This window comes from Sphaeramia orbicularis, chromosome 13, assembly GCF_902148855.1.
Source record: "Sphaeramia orbicularis chromosome 13, fSphaOr1.1, whole genome shotgun sequence".
Lineage (NCBI taxonomy): Eukaryota > Metazoa > Chordata > Actinopteri > Kurtiformes > Apogonidae > Sphaeramia > Sphaeramia orbicularis.
Genome location: NC_043969.1, coordinates 6092717 through 6115904, shown reverse-complemented (window position 1 = coordinate 6115904; position 23188 = coordinate 6092717). Strand labels below are relative to the sequence as shown.

The window sequence follows — 23188 nt, the reverse complement described above, 5'->3', positions numbered from 1 at the left end:
TTCTACGAATTTGCACAGTCTTCAACAGTTTAAACAAAACATTGTGAATTTTTTGACTTGTAAAATTATCTTTTAAATTGACAAACATATTGTTAGCCTCAAAGCATAATTGCCTAAGCCATATTTTTGGCCAAACTGTGATATCTGTGCAACTTTACTCTCCTAACACTGTTGCCTCATTTTATACAGATATTATAAATTGACCAAAAATCTGACTTAAGCAATTGTGCTATGAGGCTAATGATATGTGAAAACAATAACATAATTCATACAAGATTTTAAAAATGACATGCCTCTTGACTGTAATACTTTTTTCCCCACAGTAAGATCCCATGAGGCACAACCGCTCTATGACTATAGCTTCATAATCATTTGGTAGCACTTTACATCTCTGACAAAATACAGTAATAGTAATAGTAATTGTTTGATTATAAAGAGCTACTAAGTAATAATAAAGTAATTTTAACTTATAGCATTAAATATATATTATGTGCAGTTTTTTCTTGAAACAAATCCAAACATCTGGGGATGTGTGGATGAATGAGTTATATGAACCAGATAGTCCCAGTTTATCATGACTGAGGTTGTGATAAAATACTGAACTTAAAAATGTTTGATTTTGTTGGGAATTTGATTTGTAGTGAATTGGTTATGGGTGAACATTGTATTGTAAAAAGATGAACAGGACCCATGGAGTAGTAAAGAGAAAACTCTGGCTTTCAGCTCGGCTCCCTTTTCACCACATTAGACCCTGATATATTTAAACTCGTCCATTTAGATCAGGAACCCCACCTTCAGATTTAGAACTGTGGCCTTAAACTTGGAGGTACTGATTCTCATCCCAGCTGCACACCACCCCTGAGCTTGAAGTCAAGCTCATGGAAACCACCAGAATCACATCACCAACAAAAACCACAGATCATCCTGAACCCTCCATCCTCTGGCTGCACCTAGACATAAGTTTATTTAATTATTTTAGCAATATTACCATACCACTACTGGGCTCTGATAGAAATTCTTTAATCTTTCTTTTCTTTTTTTTATAGTGAAATTAGAAATGAATCAGCACTTGTGCCCTCCCAGTAATCATCAACCTGCTGTTTGTCATGGTTGACTTAACCCGAAAAGACGCAGAGATATTTTTGTGTCAATTTCCAAGTAATTTTTTTCTCAACATTTCACGTTTAAAGTGATTTATCACCATTTATTATAATATTATCCCATGTATTTTGCATTTTTCAGTATTAATGTGTTTTCCTGTATTTAATTCACTGATCACATAGATGTTTATAAAAACTCAGAGTAAATTCAAAGGTTACTATATTTTTGTAGAGAAAACTGAAGAAAAGTGACTTTTTCAGCAAAACATATCATTAACTGAACATAAAAGAAGTGTCTCCAACCAGGGTCATTTGTCAAACTACATGGGTTTTACTGGTGAATCAATGTTGTAGAAGATGACAGTGTTTCCATGTTACACTACAGAGCCTCTGAACATAATAAATGGGTCAGTCATATTTAATGACCATGAAAAGATGACAAACTGCATTCTGTACCAGTTATTTACAAGGACTGATAAGTTTAATTGATCAACAGGTTTTAAATATTTTAGCTCAATAGATAAAGTAAAAAAACACACAAAGAAACACTGTTTTTCACTGACCTGTATTACAGCACATGCAGTTCCCTTCACCTCCACACTGTATTTTCCTTCCACGTCCTGTAGTAGCCTCTCCTGGTAAAGCAGTTTATTGTTCTGGTTCACATCAAACGTCAGCTCAGTACTGGGGGCCTGGATGGTCACTGTGCTTGAACCCTCAGGACTGAACACCAAAGTGGAGTAAAGAGCCAGGGCCTGAAGAGCCACCACTGTGTCCTACAACACAACATGTATGACGTGATTGAAAGCATATATAAATCAAATCAAATTTTATTTATACAGCATCAAATCATGACAAAAGTTATCTCATGACACATTACATTTAGAGCTGGTCAAGACCAGACTCTTAATACAGGTAACCTACAGTGTGGCAGATGCATAAAATATGGAAACAGATGAAAGGCTACCATTCATTTTTTTCTTATTTCTTTACTGTCTTTACTGTCTTTACTTTCCATGTTTCTGTGTTAATAATAATGAAGGAGATAGGAATATATTTCATTTTAAAGGAGTGATATTTGCTTTTCTAAAATGGAATTATGCATTTCAAAACATTTCCCTGTGGTCTTCATAAACTGTAAATGCTATGCTTGGCTCTGAATTCTTCATTAATTAAACTCCACAGACCCATCTTCACCCTATTTCTGAGTAATGACACCAGAAAGGTCGTTTTGAGCGCTGGCCCTTTAAATGCACATGAGCCACTTCACGCCCCACCCCCTGCAGGTTGTTGGCTGTGCTGCTCTGTCCTGTTCAACCAACAACTGAACATTTTAGGTCAAAGTTTGGACATATTTTCAGTATGGATTACAACCACTGCTGCTGACAAACAATTATGGTGTATTCGGAGAAATGTTCGTCAGATGTCTTGACCTTATATGTTTATATTAAATGTTATAATTAGTTATAGACCTAACAAATTAAGCAGGAATTAAAGCAGGCTGGAGAAATCCACTCGATTTTTGCCAAAATTAATATAAAGATAGCTTTGCAGCACCTAGAGGGTTCAATTCAAACTTTTTGAAATAAATGTACCAAAGACAAAAGTGGGTTTAGCTAAATATAACCCCTTTAACCCTATAACACAAAACGTAATATATTTGATACATGAGTTTTGAAGCCCTCTAGTGTGATTTTTTTTTTGTTGAAAAACGTGATGTAAACAATTAGATACATGCAATACACAGATAATCCACCAGGGGGAGGAATTCGTTCACCAGAAGCCTTTCCAGTGACACTACAAGATTGTCTTTAATAAGGAAGGAGGCAGAACTTTGCCAGTTTTGAAAAGGAATTACCAATTTGTTAGACATGTTTGTGTTATACTATGTTTTTGTTTGTTCAAAAATAATAATATTTGAGCATTGAGGCCCAATGTATCAAATATGATACAAAATTGAAACTCATACATGGAAACTGATAGTTAAAAAAAAAAAAAAAGGGTCGTTCAGAAGGACCAATAAAGGTTTCAGTTTCAAATAATTTTCTGTCAATGATTTAATGGTTCAGGCTTTACAGGGTTAAGTCTGTCCACACTTTCTATACATGAATCAGTTTACAGCTTAGATTAGAGAAAATAAATTAATACAAAAACATGAACCAGACAATCAAATTTCCACATACTCATACTGAATGTGCATTGTTCTACATATCTTAAGTTTTGATATTTCAATAGTCAAAAGGATGATAACATTAATAGTTTTAATTTTATTGTATTGTATTGTATATTTTAATTTTACTTGATCCAACTCTATGTTGTAGAAGATGACGGGTTTCCATGTTCACTTTGGAGCCTCTGAACATTCAAATGGGTCATATCTGATGACCATGAAAAGCTAACCACCTGCATTTTACATTAATTATTTGCATCTACTAATAGGTTTAGTGGCTCAGAAGTTATTAAACATTTTAGATCAGTAGATAATACTATCTACTGGTTGCCAGTGGCTGTGTGAGTCTTTATGGGTTAAAGAGGCTTAATATGACCAGGGTTTACATGCTGTCTTTTGGTGACCTCTAGTGTTTATCTAAAAAATTGCATATAAAATATCATGAGTAAGTCAGTGATGGGGACCATTCTTAGAAGGAAGTGGCTGGGGACAAACTTTGATTACTTACTATCCAGAGACCAGTGTTTATGTCATGTTTCCCTAATCAAGTTCTTTTCGTGTCTAAACCAACTGACACTGTCAAAACACACATCTAACATTTATGTACAATTCTGTGCAAAAGTCATCTATTGCACAGTCCTGTCTTCTTGTCATGGTGTCTTGTCTTGTAAATAGTGACTTTAACCTTTACAACCAATTTAGTTCAGTTTTTGTGTGTCTTTTAAGGTTGGGCACACGTTTTCTGTATTTTCTTGTTCTATGTGAAGAAACGTGAATGACAAATAAATATGAATAAATATGAATGCTCATTTAAATTTGACATAGACTTTTGTATAGTAGTGTAGTTTTTAACAGTATCTCTATTAAGTAAATACATACATGTAATTTTGGGAACCCTTTACAATCAATTTCTTTTATCATTTACATGTAATTGTACTATATCCCTTGAAAAACATGCATGGTTTAGTGTTTTAACACTTAACAATTGTTTGTGCGTGTGTTTTAACTGGTGAAGCAAAACCAAGAAAGTCAGAAGGTGATGTACCAACAGAACAAGCACATCTACAAGGCCAAACAAATGCAAGATGTAGATAATAACGTTGAAAGCAAGAGGATAAAAAGATGCAAAATTAATAGTGAATGATGTAAAACAACAGATTAATGAATACAGAAAGAGAAAATCAGTGGTAAAAGATGACAGCACGTCACAGAGTAAAGACAAGTAAAACCAGATGGAATAAGAACAAAAAAAATAAAACTGAAAAAGGTATTTCTAAGGAAGAATGAATAATTTGGAGACATCATTGGAAATGTACCAGTTCAAAAAAGTATGTAGGAATATGTAGGAATGTAAGAACTAAAATGTAAACCATTTTCTGGGATTGTCCTGTTACTAAAGACTACTGGAGGACACAAAAGTTCTGCGAGACATTTTTAAAAATTGTGCTGCCACTTGAGGTTGAAATGATATATGGCATTATGGGACTATACTGTACAGTCACGGCCTGCTTCAGCATGGCCACCAGCTCCTCCCTCTCCCTTCTTCCTTTGCAGTGATTTCCACCTGTTGCAGCATCTTAATCACCTGTATAAAAAGTTCATGTCTGCAGCTGTGCAGCGGTGGATCATTGTCATTTTCTACCTCTCTATAACCAGGACTCTTTTCCCTTCCTATGGATTCTTACTGTCACCATCCTCAGGTTTTTGTTTATCCCTCAGCTTTGTTATTCTGTTAATAATTCTGTTTCTCCCTTCAGCATCATGCATTTGAGTCCAATCATTCACACCCCATCATGACATATACCTCGTAAGTGGCCAAAATAGACAAATACTCAATGAACATCTTTCTGACTGCAGCTAAAAAGGCTCGTACCAGAGGGGAGTTATCGCAACAGAGCCCAAACTTAAATGACGGACATGACAATGGACAAGTACAACATGGAAAATTGACAGCACACAATACTTCATACTTGTAAAAATGTATTCATAATGTAATGCCCCATAGGTTTGTCACATTAGTTCGTCTCTTTTTTTTTTTAAAATAGAAAGGAATACTCCCTAATTGTACATAGTTCCTTTTTATTTTTTTCTGTTACTTCATCCTGTATATTTTGTAAATGATAGAGATTATGTAAATGTAACGCAATTGCCAATAAAGAATACATTTAAAAAAGAAAATAGAAACATAATTTTTCTATTTCAAAAGATGACATCATGTCACAAAAGCAAGAAGTTTAGTAAAAACAAGAAGACAAAACAATAGAATAGAAGGATTTAAAAAAGGACCACATTATATACAAGCAAGTGCATAAAAATGACTTTTCAAGAGATGCCTGAAGATAAATAAATACATTCACACAAAAGTCTGTTCACTATCCCTGTAACAGCAAACTATGAAAAAATAAGTAAATCTGGGTTTAATGGGCTGAATAATTCTGTAGTGGTCCTTGGAAGTGGGAGTCAATTATTAAGTTTGTTTATTACGTACCTGTGTGGAGGAGAAGCCTCCATAGTAGTTCTGCTGGGTCGTCAGCCATCTGACGATTTTGGCAGCATAGCCCAGGTCTTCCGTAGAAGGAGAAGCACTGAGTTTAGCCAAAAGGACATAAGAGCTGATCTCCACGGACAAAGACGCTGATGTGTCTTCTGCTGTCTGAGACCAGTGAAGGAATCCTCCTACAATCAGCCATCAACACACAGACATACAACATAAGTTACCCTCACAATATGACAGAGTGATTTGCTACAGGAGGATGACTCACCCTGAGAAACTCCAACTTTGTCTAGATGGCCCAGAAGAAGAGTACGGGCCTCCGTGTCTCCTGCTAGGGTGAAGACGTAGGCCATCAGAGCTGTGGTGTAGGTGTTAGTCAGGTCCCTCATGGATGCTTTGAGGCAGGACAGACTGTTGCTCAAAACAGGACTCTGTAAAAAACACACCACTGCATTAGACATTCTCAGGCAACAACTATATGTACTGAACTCTATTACATTACTTTACCAAAGACAATTACATTTCAAAACACAAAACTTTTAGCATTGTCTCTATAATGCTACTGTGAAACATGAGCAATGGGCCAAAGGTCTTAAATGTCACCCTTAAAGAATTTAACATTCAACATTTTCTACATTTTATCCTCACTAGGGTTGCTCAGCTACAGGGTACACCCTGGACATGTTGCCAGTTCATCAAAGGGCTGGCGTAAGTGATCAATCACCATTTATTTCACATCAACCTCTGCATTTTGCTTTTTTCAAGGAAAATCAAATATTTTGCTGTATAATTTACAGGTAAAGTAGACGTTCATAAAAGATCAGAGTCTTTTACATCAAAACAGAGAAAAGGTGACTTTTTCAGCAAAATGTATCATAATTGAACAACCATAATTTACAACCACAGCCATTTCTCAAACTTAACAGATTTTAGCATTGAATCAATGTTGCAAAAGATGATGGTTTTTCCATGTTCACTACAGAGCCTCATCTGCAACATCCAAATGGGTCATATCTGATGATGATGAAGAGTTGAGAAACTGCATTTTAGATTAATTATTTCAATATGATCGGATTAGTGGTTCAGAAGTTATTAAATGTTTTAGATCAGTAACACTATATTTACAAATATCCTCATTCATCATCAACAGGATAAATTTGCTGGGGGAATTTTTAGATGGTGGTATTTTTTCCAGCTCCTTTGTTATCTTGCAAAGGTGCCTCCATATGTTTTGGTGTTCCATGTCTTTTTCTTATTTTATCAATTAAATGGTTATAGCTCCTATCTTAGGGCTTACTTAAGCTTTGACATTTTGAACAATAATTGTCAATGATCATATAACTGGTCTAAGAGCAATGGTATTTAGAATGTCATGACCGAAATTAACTGTTAAATATTAGATTTACCAGTGGCAGCACTGACACTGACATAGGATGTGTTGATATATAAAACATGTACTGGATGTAGATATTTCTACTCACATCTGCTGCCACATTCCTTTCCAACATTGCAGCAGTGATATAAGCACTGAGAGTCACGTCATCAGACACACCACCCTGTAAAGATGAAACACCAACAACACAACATTATTATTGTAATGTGACTACTCCAATATGCAAAGAGTCATTATCTATTTCTGTGCCATAATATGATGGAAAATGTTGCAAACACTTAATATATACATTTGATTCCACAGAAACAAATGATCAACTATTAGTATGAGTAGTTTAAACTCTAAAGGGACATATTTGTACCCTCATTCTGTTGTTAAACAGTTTTCCCACTTGCTGAAAACAGCCATTTTCTCGCTGTTTTCCTTCCAGCCATGTCTTAGACTGTTCCATGACACTTGGATCAATGAAGATGAACGACTGTGCTTTTGCAAAGGATCTCAAGACAAAAGCCGTCAACCTGAGGAGGAAATTTACAAACAGAATTCACTTAACTCATCAGCGTTGCACTGATGTAGAGATAATTCTGATATTCTCACCATGTATTGCCATCTCCTGTTCCAAACGTGCTGTAAGCGCCATCGCTATGTTTGTAATTGAGTTGTCGCTGGTAACCTGTAACCAAAACATCAGGACAAGCGTGAAAACACACACTCTGAGAGGAACATGGACATGGGTAATCATGGACATAGTATTAAGGTCAATATTTTAAAATCCTTTCTCAAAGTAAGGAAAACAGTTAAAGTAAAAATCAGTTTTTAGGGTCGTTTTTTTGTTAATTTTTTAAGTATCATCATAACATTTAGCTACCATGAGCAAAAGACTCAACACAAGACAAATTTGGAAATGCAAAATAACATCAACACCATACTACTGTGTTATAGAGTGGATCAAACACTGAGACCTACCAGCTATAGCGGTTCTTATTTTCATTTTATAAGACATTTTCATACATATAAAAATGTTTCAATTAGGCATTGTAGTTGCATTCAAAATTGCTTGCCACTTGGATTTACAATGAAATAATAAATGAATCGTGATGCATATTTGTCATTCAAACATAAATGAAACAAGTGAGACAGAGATACTAACAAATGCATTATTTTCTTTAAATACAGAAGATTTGTATATACTACAGCAATGAGTATACGTGTATATATTAGAAGTAATAAATCCAATTTGTCTCAAACTTATAAGAACCAGGTTCTATTAACTTGGCAGCTAGAGCACAGGTGTCAAACATGCGGCCTGGGGGCCAAATCCGGCCCACTAAAGGGTCCAGTCTGGCCCTTAGGATGAATTTGTGAAATGCAAAAATTACACTGAAGAACAAAGAACAAGCTCTTTAGTTCAGGTTCCACATTCAGACCAATTCAATCTCAAGTGGGTCAGACCAGTCAAATACTATCATAATAACATATAAATAATGACAACTCCACATTTTTGTCTTTGTAAATGTAAATATTTTCATGTATTTACACTAAAACAGACAATAATTTCACAAAAAATGTGAATAACCTGAACAAATATGAACAACCTGAACTGTCTTAAGCGAAGTAAGTACAATTTTAACAACATTCTGTCTGTTATTTGAAATGTGTTGTGTATTTCTTGATCCACTGTGATCTGTACGTTATAATGTACATATGTAAAATGATAAACTGAGGCAGAATATTGTTAAAATTACATTCATTTTTTTCAATTTGTTCATGTTATTCACATTGTTTGAAAGGATAGTTTGTAGATGGAAACCTTTTCATAATGTAAATTTACTTTTTTCGCTCTTAAAGAGAAAAGTTTGGAGTTGACATTATTTATGTATTATTATGTTATTATTTTACTGATCCGGCCCACTTCAGATCAAATTTAGCTGAATGTGGCCCCTGAACTAAAATGAGTTTGACACCCCTGAGCTAGAGCAATCCTTGATCACTAGAAACCAAAGTTAGACCTGAATATGTTGGAATGGGTTAATCTGATGACACAGAGGATTTGAGCTATATAGACTGAATACAAAAAAGAATATAAAAAAGTCTTTGTGTATTTGTGTCATTTCCTTTCATTCCAGATGGGTTCATTGGTGACATTATGAACTCAGCATTACATTGAATAATAGGTAGTTATTAGTTATTGAATACAATAGATGTTCAATAACTAATAATGGATGCTGTGTTATTAATTCAAAGTCCTTTTAATCAATTCTAAATGGATTAGTAATTATATTAATAATTATTGTCCTTTTCAGCAGTAAAGAACTTCTAAATGAATAGAAATTTTAAATGCATTGGTTAAAAATTGTTTGAGGGTACTTACATCAAATAATACCAGCGGTGGGCTGTCAGGGCCAGCAAGGCCTTCTCTGCTGGCATTAACATCATCAGAAGAACTGACCTACATTTACAACCTAAATTCTAATATTTGTTCCATGGAATTGTATTAGTTTATTCCCATTAGACTATTATCTTCATTTCTTAGCATTTCTCTTGGCTGCACTACTTCCAGTATTTTGTCCAATCACATTTCAGTCTCTATGTGTTGCGAGGGTTAATCTTATCTTCCCTGGGCCTCCAGAATGAGTAGTGAAGGCTTGTGTAATTTAGAATGTATCTTTAACAAATTAGATTTCAGTTTAATCTCACAGGGCCAGAGTGGTAGAGAAAACAGAGTGGCGACATTTCCATAAACTCCCATTGTAAAAAATGAAGAAAAAAAAAGACGAAATATGGACATACTTCTAGGTTATGGAGGCACCAATAGTTCCAAACATTGAGTATTGTGGTGTCCGAACACATTCATTTCTGTGGCTGCTGATCTAGCAACTCCAGCGGTAACTTAATAAGATACCGCCATTTTTCAAATTATCAAGTGTATTTCCCATATTAGTGGACATTTAAGTTGTAAATTCTTATAATTTAATCTTATACAACCATTTGATTTTCATCTGTAGCCCAATAGCTTTACTTTGCCAGCTGTTGATGGGACTCCTATTTTTTGGAGCATTTCTGCGGGGTTACATTCTAGGTGTTATATTAGGGTTAGGGGTAGGAGATAACCAGATTATGACACCATACCAACACAAGAACCTGCATCAAACATGAAATGCCCCAAAAAATAGGAGTCTTAGCTGTTGAGATTTAACCACTACAACTACAAATTATGGAGCTTGTAAGGTAAAGTAATACTAGTACAAATGTGGCTATCAGCGGGTTTTATTTTCATTGTTTTTCTGAACCTGGTGGTATTCGGTTAAGTTTGTCAGCTGGGGTAATGTGCTAATTAGTGTCATTCACTTGGGTAGAAATCTGTCCACTTTGCAGGTTATTTTATTCTATTTCTACTTCATTAATGTTTCATAAAGGCATGTGATGCCTGTAAATAGTTTTATTTGTCCTGGGCTAGTTTCACAAACCTACGTAAACCTACTACTAAATTTTAAACTTTTCAAAGCAATAGACGCAGTGGTCAGTCCCACTACTCAAAAGCATAACTGACACAAATATAAATACAGTAGTGCAACAACGGCTGGAAATATACTTGTGTGTGGTTTATTTTTATATTTACCATGCAATAACACACTTGCTGCTGTCTGTTCTATAGAAGAACATGACAGTGCGCGGTTTATTTTGGAATTATTGAGGCTTACTACATGAACCACGCGATCACCGTAGTGGCAACATCAAAGTGTGTCACATCTCTCTCTCTCTATGGCTCTGCACAGGCCCAGCTAGCTGGCCCCCAATGTTGTCAGCATTTATCCTTCCTCAAAATGGATGATGAGAGCAAACTTATTTGATATAGCTTTGGCAATATTCTTTTTAATTCGTGCCAGTAATGGTCAATTGAATTGAACTGAACTAGTGATACATTTGAGGTAGAATTTTTAGAGGGGAAAATGATTTGGTCTTGGACATATTTAAAAATCTATATTCAAGGCGTACTTTTCCAGAAAAACTGGACGGCCAACCCCAGTGCTAGCTAGTTGGTAAGCAGAAATTCTCTGCCCTCAAGAGAATAGAAACTTATGTCAGGAATATGATGGGACAGAGGAGAGACTCCACCTTGGCCTCCATGGACATAAAAAACGACTTATGTATGGTACTGAAACACACAGATAACCTCTATGACAGAGTCATTGAAGTAGAAAGGAGGTTGGATTTTGTATAGAAATAATGAGCATCTCTGGTGAGTAGGCTATGATGTTTTTTATTTAACTTTTGTATGTTTTTGTCATGTTATTAGATAAATATTGATTGCGAACTGCTCCAGATGATGTACATGACACAGTTGTGGTTGTTGTGTAGAGGTCTGGAGTTGTCTTAACTGGGTTTGTTGCTTTAGTAATAATGGTATTCACCCTCAATACGCCAAATGTCTCTCTCGCTCTTTAGTGCCACGCCTTGTTATTATGCAGTTGTATTGTATTGATGGTTGCTATAATTGTGACATCATAGTGCTGGTATTAAGATGTGGATTAAGTAAAGTAAGTCTCCACTGAAGGCTCAGGTACCAAATCCATGGCTGCCACTGACTAACACAAATGTTATTTTTCAAGTACTCACCTATAGACATTACCAGTTGAACTGATGGTCTTTGTAGAAAAAAAAAAAAAAACATACTTTCTGTGTTTTATTGTGTTTGTTCCAGTTCAGAGTTAACTCACCACTGGTCAGGTAGTTGGTGGCCCTCTCCTGGATCTCTGGGGTCAGCTGGTTTGTGTTTTTCAGGTACTGGAGGATGTATATGTTTGGGGCCAGCTTTGCCATGTTCTGCTCTCCACATCCATACGGCATCTGCAGCATTCCGTCCAGGTTCTTCAGTGCCCGACCTAGGATGTCCCCTGCACACCAACAAAGATTCTTTAACACTGAACAAAAAAATAAGCTAACATTTAACTTCATTTCTGGCAAATAAGTGCTCAAAGAAAATAACACAATAATTTTATGAAGCCATTCCATCATAATTAGCTCTTGTAGCTTATGCCTCTAGTGATTAAAAGTATGTGTAGAACGCACTTCTGTCAAAATGGAAAACATTAGACTCCGATAATGTGATGTGGATTAAATCTTATGGCCAGAACGTGAGGGTTAATCAAATTTATTATTATTATTATTATTATTACTCCTACTTTTTTTTTAACAATATATTGTTCTCTGCTACTGCACTTTTGTAAGTGTGAGACCATTTTGATTAAAAAAAAAAGAAAGAAAGAAAAAAAAACATAGGACACAGCCACAAGTTCTTTGGTCATTGGTATGTACTCTGTTTTTTCTACTGTCATAAAAAATAAATTTTACTACAAAAGTGCTGGATAAATCATTTGTTTCTGCAAGAGATCTATCATATTCTCATGCAAAGTAGCTGCAAAATAGATTTAAAAAGAGGGCGAAAGTATAATATGCGCATGATGAATTTAATTTCTTATTCCTTTCATTGTTTTCCTACCAAAATCTCAGTACAACAGCAGGTCAACAGTTGAGCCAGCGAAATAGGAGGCCTGTTGTCACATCATGTGTTTCATTAAAACAGAAGTTCAAATTCCGTTTACCAAGCACTGATACTGAAGCTCGAGCTGATCCATCGATCACATCCTTCTGGAGATTTACATTTACTTCCTCTGTCAAAGACTCTCCTGTCCCCCCCCCATAAAAAGAAACAAAAAAAAAAATACAAAAAACAAACCTCAGATGTAAATTACAATAAACAAATCAAAACAGCAAAAGCAGTTTTTTTTTTTTTTTTGCATAAATAACATACTTCAAAATAGTGACATTTACAACAGTCAGAAATACATTTTTAACCTGCAGAGTTCTTTTTATACTTTATAGCTTTTGGCTCTTCTTTTCAAAATATTTAAAATACGTCTTAACTGTACTGACCTTTAGGACAGAGAAGCCAGTTGTATGTATCTGTTTTCTCAACTCCTTCAGCCTGAGAAGAAAGAAAGTGGTGGAATCTGTGAATCTTTTGGTGGTGACCATAAAGGAATCTGAAATGTCTTTTTAGAACAACAAACCTTCACTATGAGAGATTTGGTGACCGTGTCAATGCGGCCTCTTTCAGGAACCACGTCATTACTGCAGGAAGTATCCGAGCCCGAAGCTTCAGCAGTCACAGTCACATTGACCACCCCTGAATTAAAATGAAATGGAGTAAAATGTTGGTAAAGGCATGCATTTCAGGAAAGCAGCAACTTTCAGGCTAAAAGATGCAAGACAGATACAGCTAATTTCCTGATTTCTAAAAATGTTTACATAATTCAACTGTTTAAATTATTTTTGTACTGCAGGAGCCAAAATCAGAGGAAAAAACATAACAGGTAATAGGTTAATCGGTTAATCTAAATTGCCCATAGGTGTGAATGTGAGAGTGATTGTTTGTCTCTATATGTAAGCCCTACGCTGAACTGGCGACATGTCCAGGGTGTACCCCACATTCGCCCGTAAGTAGCTGGGACAGGCTCCAGCAACCTCCATGACCCTAGTGAAGATAAAGCGGTTTCAGAAAATGAAAGAATTGAACTATTAATACATTTGAGGTACAATGTTTTACGTCCACAGGAGCGGACAATGATTTGATCTTGGACATACTTGAAAATTTTTTTTTAAGGCAGACTTTAGAAAAGCTGGACATCATGAAAAGAGGTTGTTAACCCCGATGCTAGCTAGCTGGTCGAACACTCTGCCCTCAAAAGAATAGAAACTTATGTCAGGAATACGACTGGACAGAGGATACTCTGAACCTTGGCCACCGTGGACATAAAAAAGGACATACTGATGGAACTGACATGCACAGATCACCCCCATGACAGTCACTGAAGTTTTCCTACAGAAAGAAAGGAGGTTGGATTTTGTATAGAAATAATGAGCATCTCTGGTGAGTAGGCTATGATGTTTTTTACTTAAATTTTGTATGTTTTTTTGTCATGTTATGAGATAAATATTGATTGAGAACTGCTCCAGGTGATGTACATGGCACTGTTGTGGTTGTAGTGTAGAGAAATCCCAGGTACTAAATGAGGCCGGCGGTAGGCATGGGCAGGGGTGGGCTCAGCCCACCCAAATGTCTGTCTTGCCCACCCTATCGAAAGTTAAGGGAAAACATTTATCCAATAGAAAAACATAACAGACTACACTACTATTGGCTCTTATTTGCGATTGGATGGGCAGCCTACAGCACACTCTATTCCGTCAGTTATTGGTTGTCATTATTGTTTTGCATTTCCTGAGCGCTTCATTCGCTCGTACAGCAGCTCACAGTCCATTTCTGGGCTGCAGGGAGTTAAACGTCCCTCCTTGGTCTCTCCTGCACCTATCGAGGTCACTGCTGCACCTGTCGGGGTTTCTGTTTAATACTACGATTCTTTCAATTGGAGTTTCACTGTATCTTTGGCTTGTTGACGTGCTCTTGGGCTGAGCATTGTCTCTGGGCTCCTGCAGAGCAGCCGGCCCGGTTTGGCGGCCACTTGCATCACGTTATGTACACACACACTGACTACAGCAACGCCAATAAAACACACACATTGGGCAACACAACGCCAGTAAAACACACACAGGGTCTCTCAACCATCACCCAAGGAAGGGACAAAAACTGAGTGAGGGGTAAATGATCTCTGTCACTAAATTATATGAGTTATTCTAATAGTTTTGTACTTTTGATTTATATGTATATAGTTCTACTGACATTTGAGTCTAAAGTTCAGGGTTTTAGAAGAAAAAGAAAGATTTGTTGTTCTCTTTGTCATTTGTCACTTTTCAGATTGAATTTGAATAAGACTTTTTTGGTTTGTGAAATATGAAAAAATATAAATTATTTTTTTTATTTTTACTTATGGCCAAGTTTAAGTTGTTTGTGCAGTTCTATTGGGCCACTTTTCAGTCTGAGTTTGAACAAGAGTAGACTGCTTTCCTTTTGTATAAATTCTGGCCACAGTGAGAATAATTTATTTTATTAGTAGTATTTAGTATTCATTCTTTTATTTTTCAAGCTCATCCAATGAAAAGAAATATGTACTAAGGACTTTTAAAATCATTTTTATTTTATATTAAAGAGTAAATGAACACAGATGAGCTGCCAGACAACTGAATTCTTCTTTGGGGATCAATAAAGGGATTCATATACTTAAATAAACCCCCAAACCACTTCTTTTCAGAGCCGTCAGGACTGCATTTCAAATTGTCAGTCTTCAGGACACTATTTGCTATCACACACCAACCACGTTGCCCACCTGTTAGTTCAACCAGCCCACCCTAATATGACAGACTAGAACCGGTCCTGGTACTAAATGCACGGCCCGCCACTGGATTGTTCACATTTTTTTGTGAAAGGATGGTCTGTACTTATAAACATTTTCATAATGTAATTTTCCTTTTTTGTACTCAAAGACAAAAATTTGGAGGTGTCATTATTTATATGTTTTTATGCCATTATTTTGCTGGTCTGGCCAGCTGGAGACCAAAAAAAGGCTGTAGGCTATGTGGCCCTTTACTAAATTGAGTTTGACACCGCTGCATCATGGAGTAGATTTTCTACAGCACAGTCTACAGAAGTGGGTAGAATGTTTGTTTTTTCTCAGAACACTTGATTCTGCAAGGTGATTTTTTGTCATTTATACCAAGAAAAAAATAAACCTGTAGTAAATAAATCTGTTGTGGGCTTTGATTAACTTTTACTGAGTTGTTCTTTTGTAGCTCCTGTTTATTGAATAAAATATTTTACTAAAATAGCCCAACATTTACTGGTGCTTAATTAGAAGATCTGCTACTCAGCTATAGTTACAATGGATTTTGTTCGAGTTAAAATGTTTTGCATCATATGGTTTGTCAGGTAATGCTAATCATTGTCTTTAAACATTATATGAAGTTGACACTACTATTAACTGTAACAAGTGAAGTTGCTGAAATGATTTAGTGGTTTTTGTCATGACACTGTGAGCTTGTCCTGTGTTTTAAGTTAGCGTTAGCTTGGTGCATATTCCATTCTCTCATCCAAATACCTGTTTTCCAAAAAATCTAATGGTAATGACCAAAATATCAAACTCAAGGTCTGGTGTAATTTAAGTTTGTTATGATGAAGAAAAAGGGCTCTTTTGAGGCTTTTATCCTGCTGAGGAAAGTGTAAACTATAACACCAGTAAGAGCAAATGTAAGTGTCCCACCTAACGCTGAAGGGACCATGGTCCAGCTGACAGTCCTACGTTCTTTTCCACACAGACAGAATGAATACTGGTTTCCAGAGAGGGGGGTGAGGGTGTAATCCGAGGACTGGTCTGGGGTTACAGTGACCTGTTTAAGAAAGACAATATATGTGAACAACAATTAAATTTTTTCTATTAATCTAAAACTTAAGGGATTCCTTTTTGAAAAAGGACTCATTCATCAAGTGCAATTAAAATGAATTCAGCTCTGGGACTGGAGGCTGCATATGTATGAGTATGAATGTATTGACTCTTTCTATAATTGAAAACTTTGTCCTTTTATTTATGTTATTATTTTTTTATGTTTTCTCTTTATTGTACTGAAATGTACTATGCTCTACTGGTGACACAAAAGAAGTTTTTTTCTGGATATGGAATGTATCCCATACAAATGTGAAATACTGTGTTAGAGAACATGATGATATCATCACCATTATAATTATTATTCCCTAACCCTTAAGAGTCCCAGGACACATCTAAATCAAGAACCGATTTAAGATGATGTAACAGTAAGAAGGAGCTTCACTGAGTCTTCCTTTAAACTTGTGTGGGAAGTACAGATGTCAGAGCAATACTGATATGTCATGTTGAAAGGCCAAGTAAAACCAGACTTATGATACACAATAAAAACATAATCTTCAGCAATATTGTCATCACGTTTGGGGCGCATTCAGTGGAGGAAAAGACAGTAAAAACAAGCTTATACAGAAAGTGTTTACATGAAAAATAAAATCATGTTACTGCATTCGGTGAAAATGTGAACTACATCAACCGATCAGATGTGTGGCATTTTGTGACACCTGAGGGCTGAGGGTAAAAATGGTTCATTCAACCTGTTTTTGGTGAAAAACAGTAAAGAATCTCTTTCCTACTCAGATTTAATGTTATTTCTCTGATTTTAGGTTCAGCGTGTTAATACTATGAAGCCCCCTGAGGGATATTGGGGGAAAAAATGATGGGTGGGGAAAAAAGGATGAACTTTTGCCAAAAGTTTTGTGAGATCTTGCAAAATGGGGTGTGTGGTAACCCAAGGACAATAATGCACGCACATTTTCGTCTCCGTTTTGGTGTCTTTACTGAAGTTATGATCACGGCTAACACATACATACATTCACTAGGCCAACAGGTGCCATGCGATCAGCACAATAACATGGAGGGGTACACAGGTATGAACACAAAGGTTCCAGGATGCAGGGTATGAACCATAGTAACACTTTTTCAGTCTGTGACACTTCTCCCCCTTTAAGTAAACACAAATAATAAGGCTAAAACCAACAAAATTACTTTACATTAATGAGTCCTGTAAAGTAAAGAAATTAAATTGCTCCTGAGCCAACCTGAATTCACGTTTCAATTCCACCATTTTAACAGGTATACAACAACATCCTGTATAGCTCAACAGGTTTTCTTTTTTTAGTTTAACAGTTCAGTCTTTCTGGAGGCTTGTGTTGCCTCTTTGACCTTCTTAGTGCAACAGTGGAATCCCCAGATGTCTCCTGGTCTCCTGATGACGTCCCCAAGGGGAAGCATGTACAGATTAAAAAGAAGTGGACCTAAAATTGAACCTTGGGGAACCCCACATCCAATTTTATGTGTTCCTGAGGAACATGTATCCATACTTACATAAAAGCATCGGTCTGTGAGATAAGAACAAAACCAGTTAAAAACAGTACCGGAGAAGCCGACTAGGTGTCTGAGTCTATTTAATAAAACGTGATGGTCTACCGTATCAAAAGCGGCGCTTAGATCCAGTAGAACCAACACTGTGAGCTTTTTATTATCAAAATTCCACCTGATGTCGTTTAAAATCTTTAAAAGTGCTGTCTCGGTACTGTGGTTCCTCCTAAAACCAGACTGATGTTTCTCTAAAATGTTATTTCTGATTAAAAAGTCAGTAACTTGGTTAAAAACCAGTTTTTCTAAAATTTTACTTAAAAACGGTAAGTTGGATACAGGTCGGTAATTATTAAGAATGTTGGGGTCTGAGTTGCTCTTCTTCAGAAGGGGCTTCACCACCGCCGTTTTAAAGGCGGTGGGGAAGACACCCGTCTGAAGAGAGCAATTCATGATGTTTAAAATCTGTTCCTCAAAGAAGCCATAAAATGTCTTTAAAAGTGATGTAGGAATTGGATCTAAAAGGCAGGTTGTTGGGTTTACTTGGGAGAAAACTCGACCAAGTGTCCTCGCATCAACCAGGGCAAAACTCTCCAGTGTTTCCTCAGGCAAGGACAACAGTCCAGGTGTGTTAACAGACAAAACTTTCTGGGATAAAAGGCTGGATCTGATGTCCTTGATTTTAGTTCTGAAGTGGTCTGCAAAGTTTTCACAAATATCATCTGTTGGTGTCTTAATATCTTTATTAAAATCAGTGCCTGTTAAAATATTAAAAGTGGAGAAGAGGAACCGGGGATTGTCTCTATGGTTGGTGATGAGTTGTGAGAAATGGGAAATTCGTCCCTTTTTGACTGCGTTATTGTAGGTTTGGAGTTGTTGACGTAAAATCTCGTAATGCATGGTCAGTTTGCTCTTTCTCCATCTTCTCTCAGCACTCCTGCATTCTCTTTTCAGTTTATTGATTTCATCGTTCTTTCTCCATGGGGGTGTAGGTTTTCTATTTATTGTTTTAGTTATTAGTGGAGCCACTGAGTCCAGAGTTGACTTCAGTGTACTGTTAAAATGATCAACGATAAAATCACAGGACGCAGGTAAAATTTTAGCAGGAGTTCTTTGTAAAATCTCAATAAAATTTGCAGCCACTTCAGAAGTTAGATAGCGCCTCCTCACTGTTCTCCCCGGTGGGCCTCCTCCTGGTTAAAACTGGTGATGTTAAAAAATACACAGTAGTGGTCGGACACAGCCAGGTCGACAACAGAGGACACACTGATGGACAGGCCATGGGTTATGACCAGGTCCAGAGTGTGTCCTCTGTTGTGAGTTGGCTGTGTGACGTGCTGCTTAAGATCAAGACAATTTAGAAGGTTTAAAAACTCTCTGGATATTGGATCCGAGGAATCATCAACGTGTAAATTACAATCACCAGTTATTAAAATCCTGCTATAAGAAGTGTGAATGATTGATAAAAGGTCAGAGAATTCGCTGATAAAAGAACTAGAGTGATGGGGTGGTCTGTATATAGTGATGCAAAGAATCGGAGGGCTGCTAAAAGTAAAGGCATGGTGCTCAAATGACTTATAACTTTTAAAAGACACTCCATTTGAGGTCAGTGTGTCATTTGTAATTGAGGCAGTCCCGCCTCCTCTTCTACCCTCTCTAGTAGAAAATAAAAAATTAAAATTTGGTGGGCAGGCCTCGGTGAGTACAACAGATGCATCAATGCCAAGCCATGTCTCAGTTAAAAGAAGACAGTCTAACTTATTATCTAAAATCACATCATTCATTAAAAAAGTTTTATTTAAAAGAGAATGCACATTAAAAAGTGCCACATTGATGGTGACAGGTGGCTTGTTGGAAGTGGGTTGTGGGTGTTTTGTGAGTGGTCTGAGGTTATGAAGGTTCACAGACTGAATATGGCGGTGTCTGATGTGTTGATGTAGTGTAACGATTACCGGAATGGATGAGGTGTTGGTGTGAATATGAGGTCCAAGTCCGGTATTGTGTGTATGGTGGTCAGAGGTGGAACTGAGTGAATAGGAGCGTGGACCAGGTGTAGGGGTGTGTGGTGTAAACAGTCAGTCACGTGGGGCAGAGTGTAAAGTGTGCTGAATATTTCCAGCTAGTATAGAACTGCCCACTTTGTTTGGGTGGACGCCATCAGCTCTGTAAAAGGAGGGGCGGTTCCAGAAGAGGTTAAAATTGTCGATAAAACCAAAGTCGTAAGTGCGGCAGGTCAGCTGGAGCCAGGTGTTCAGGCTGAGCAGTCTACTGAAACGCTCCGCGCTGCGAGACAGTGTTGGTAGAGGACCACTGATAAAAACCGATCTGCCACAGCTCTGCAGGAAACTAAAAAGGGTCTTAAAATCAGTTTTTGTCAGCTCGGACTGCCGACGAGCTGTGTCATTGCAGCCAACGTGAACTATAATGCGTTTTACGGAGGATGGAAGTGACGGTAGTAGGTCCGGTAGTTTGTCCAGTATGTCTGCGGCTGTGGCTCCAGGAAAACAGCGTGTGATGGAGTTGGTGAAACGAATGTGTCTGATGATACTGTCCCCCACTATCAGAGCAGAGGGCTCAAACAGAGGACGAGGGGACATGGAATAGTGGTACTCACGGTTTGTGGGTGAGCCGGCTGGACTGTGTGGTCCGGCAGGGGAGTGAGGCAGACTCATGGCATCAGGACAGGGAGGGTTCCCGGTCTTATCCGGACGAGGAAGCCCACCGGAGTGTCGGAGCACGGCCTCCTTCAGGATCCTGCGCCGGGTGGAGGAGGTCGAGGTCCGGGGGGGAGGACGTTGGGCCGGGCTGGCTGGAATACCGGACTTGTCCGGACGAGGAAGCCCACCGGAGCGTCGGAGCTCAGGCTCCTTCAGGGTCCTGTGCCGGATGGAGGAGGTTGTGGACCGTTTGGAAGGACGTTGGGTTGGCCTGTCAGTGGGACCCTCTGCCGATCGGCCACCACAGGCGGTATCCACCACCGGCAGTGTGGATGTATTGGCGTGAGCCGGCGGCGGAGAAGTGTCCCGGTCTGTGGATGGGAGAGGAGCGGGAGGATCAGCTGGGTGAGCTGGGTTGTCATCATCCAGGACAGCAAAGCGGTTTGAGAGGCTGAGCTGAGGGGGAACGGCGGCACCATCAGCGCTCCGGTTGCGGCCGCGGACCACCACCTCCGCCCAGGATGACCCACGGTTTGGGGTTGAACAGGAGGGCTGCCGGGAAGTCAGAGGGTCCCAAGGGATTGTATCCTGAAGGCTTGCACTCAATGTTGTTGCGAACTTTTTAGAGTGCTCTGCAACCATGAAGCCGGACAGCCGAGGAAAACAAGCTGTGAAGCTGGACAGGAGGGACTCCTTCCTTCGCAGTTCCTCCAACAGACGATGGATATCTTCCTTCAGGTCTGCTATTTTCTTATTCGCTCTTTTTAGAGGCTCACTGTCATCCTGAGGTGTTGTTGGCATTGTTGCTCTGGTAGTGGGAGACCAGGCTCTCCAGATGTGAAATTGGCGCCAATGTGTACCCGGTTTCTTATTCGGCGATCGTAAAATACAGACGCTCGATTACTAAAAGCACTTGAATTATAAAAGCCCAGGGATATACAGTTAAAATTCAGACGGTAAAAAGGTAAGAGATGTCCATAAAAACAGGTTAAAAATTGGTAAAAGTGATCCTTCAAGGCAGAGTTATCGTATGACAGGTACTGACGCCGACGCATGCGCAGATTTATGTGCAAAAAAACTTTCTGTGAGAAACTTTTTGTGAGATTTATTCACATTCAACCGAAAGAAAAATCGGATAAAGTTGCTACTGTATGTAAATACAGTAGAGTACTGTTTATGTTTATAATGAACTTAAATTGGTAGCCGCTGTGAAGAAATTCACAGGGGAGGCGTTTTTTGGGAGATTTTTTTCGCTGAAAATCGAAAAGAAAAATCTAAAGGCTTTTTTAGTATTTTGTACGCCGCATAAGGAACAAAAACCATTTAGAAGACGTTCTAAGTGTAAAATGGAGAACTGGCCGGGACACAGTGACGGGGGTGTGGACAGAGAGGCCCCTATTCCAAAACTCATGGGTAAAAAATATGGGGAAATTGTGCTTGAATGTGCTGATTACTGGGTAAACATGGGTATTTTTCCTAAAACGGGAACTTTGAATGTGCAAAAACTGAATGAGTTAAAGGGAGGCTAAGAGAAAAAAAATTAAAAAAAACAAGGTCAGGGACTTTAAACAATAGGAAACTTGTAACAAATGTTTTGAGATGTGGTTGGAGGAAGCTGAATGAAGCAAAAACAAACTGAGGCATTTGTAACCGTAGATGACACTGTAAACACCATCTAGCTGTGTTTTTTTTTCCTTTTCTGCCTAATTTATTAGAATATTTAAACCACTTCTTTGTATTCATAACTTTATACTTCCCTTGTATTTTTGTGCGACGTCTGTTCTACTCTGTAACATCTGGTAAATTATGCTGCTGTTTATGGAGAGCACTCTGTAAAACAGATTTTTGATGTCAAGGAGCTTCAGCTCCGCCACTTTACCACACGCTCTCCCTCCCTTGTGTTTCTGTGCAGGCAGTGAAGTTGGTGTCCGGGTCTGGACGCCTGCCCACAAAGACGCTGTGGCTCACCAGATTATGTATACCAGTGGAAAGTCTGTTCCCCCCAAATTACAGAACTTGTGTCTTCCCCCTAATGATTTATATTGTGCCTCTCACTTCAGTCCTGGAGGCCCTGACCCCACGTATGAGGAAAAGTTTTTCCACACAACTTCTGATAAGCTCACAACGGGTTACATGTTTTGGGATTCACATTTTTGTGCTTTGTCTGTGTCACTGACTGATAACCAACGTTCTTTTTACAGTCTTGGTGCTGCACCACACATATTGCTCTTTCCAAACCATGCCATGCAGATTGGAAAGACGTGGGCCCGTTTGTGAAAAAGGCCTTGCAGGTGTCAGATTTGTGTCCCACCTCTGACCCTGCCATCATGTTCTCTCCCCGACTGGGGGTATACAGACAGTGTTTCACTGTCAGAAAACTGTACAGTTGTTAAATGATGAAGCGCTGACCTGTATGTCTACATCTCCCACAGGCCTCTCACCCGCCTCCGTGCCGCCCGAACTGGCTGATATCCCACCCGATGTCTGGGCTACTGGTCCACATGATGTG

General features: G+C 38.2%; 1 protein-coding gene across 1 annotated transcript in view; it reads right to left on the bottom strand.

The window, feature by feature from the left end:
* Positions 1-23188, bottom strand: part of LOC115432062 (alpha-2-macroglobulin-like) — a 62336-nt gene that overhangs the window by 5435 nt on the left and 33713 nt on the right. The window contains 11 exon segments of the mRNA XM_030152840.1: positions 1664-1876; positions 5759-5946; positions 6033-6195; positions 7246-7320; positions 7519-7675; positions 7755-7830; positions 11876-12052; positions 12761-12844; positions 13092-13143; positions 13229-13344; positions 16370-16496. Coding sequence (XP_030008700.1) covers positions 1664-1876; positions 5759-5946; positions 6033-6195; positions 7246-7320; positions 7519-7675; positions 7755-7830; positions 11876-12052; positions 12761-12844; positions 13092-13143; positions 13229-13344; positions 16370-16496 — 1428 coding nt within the window.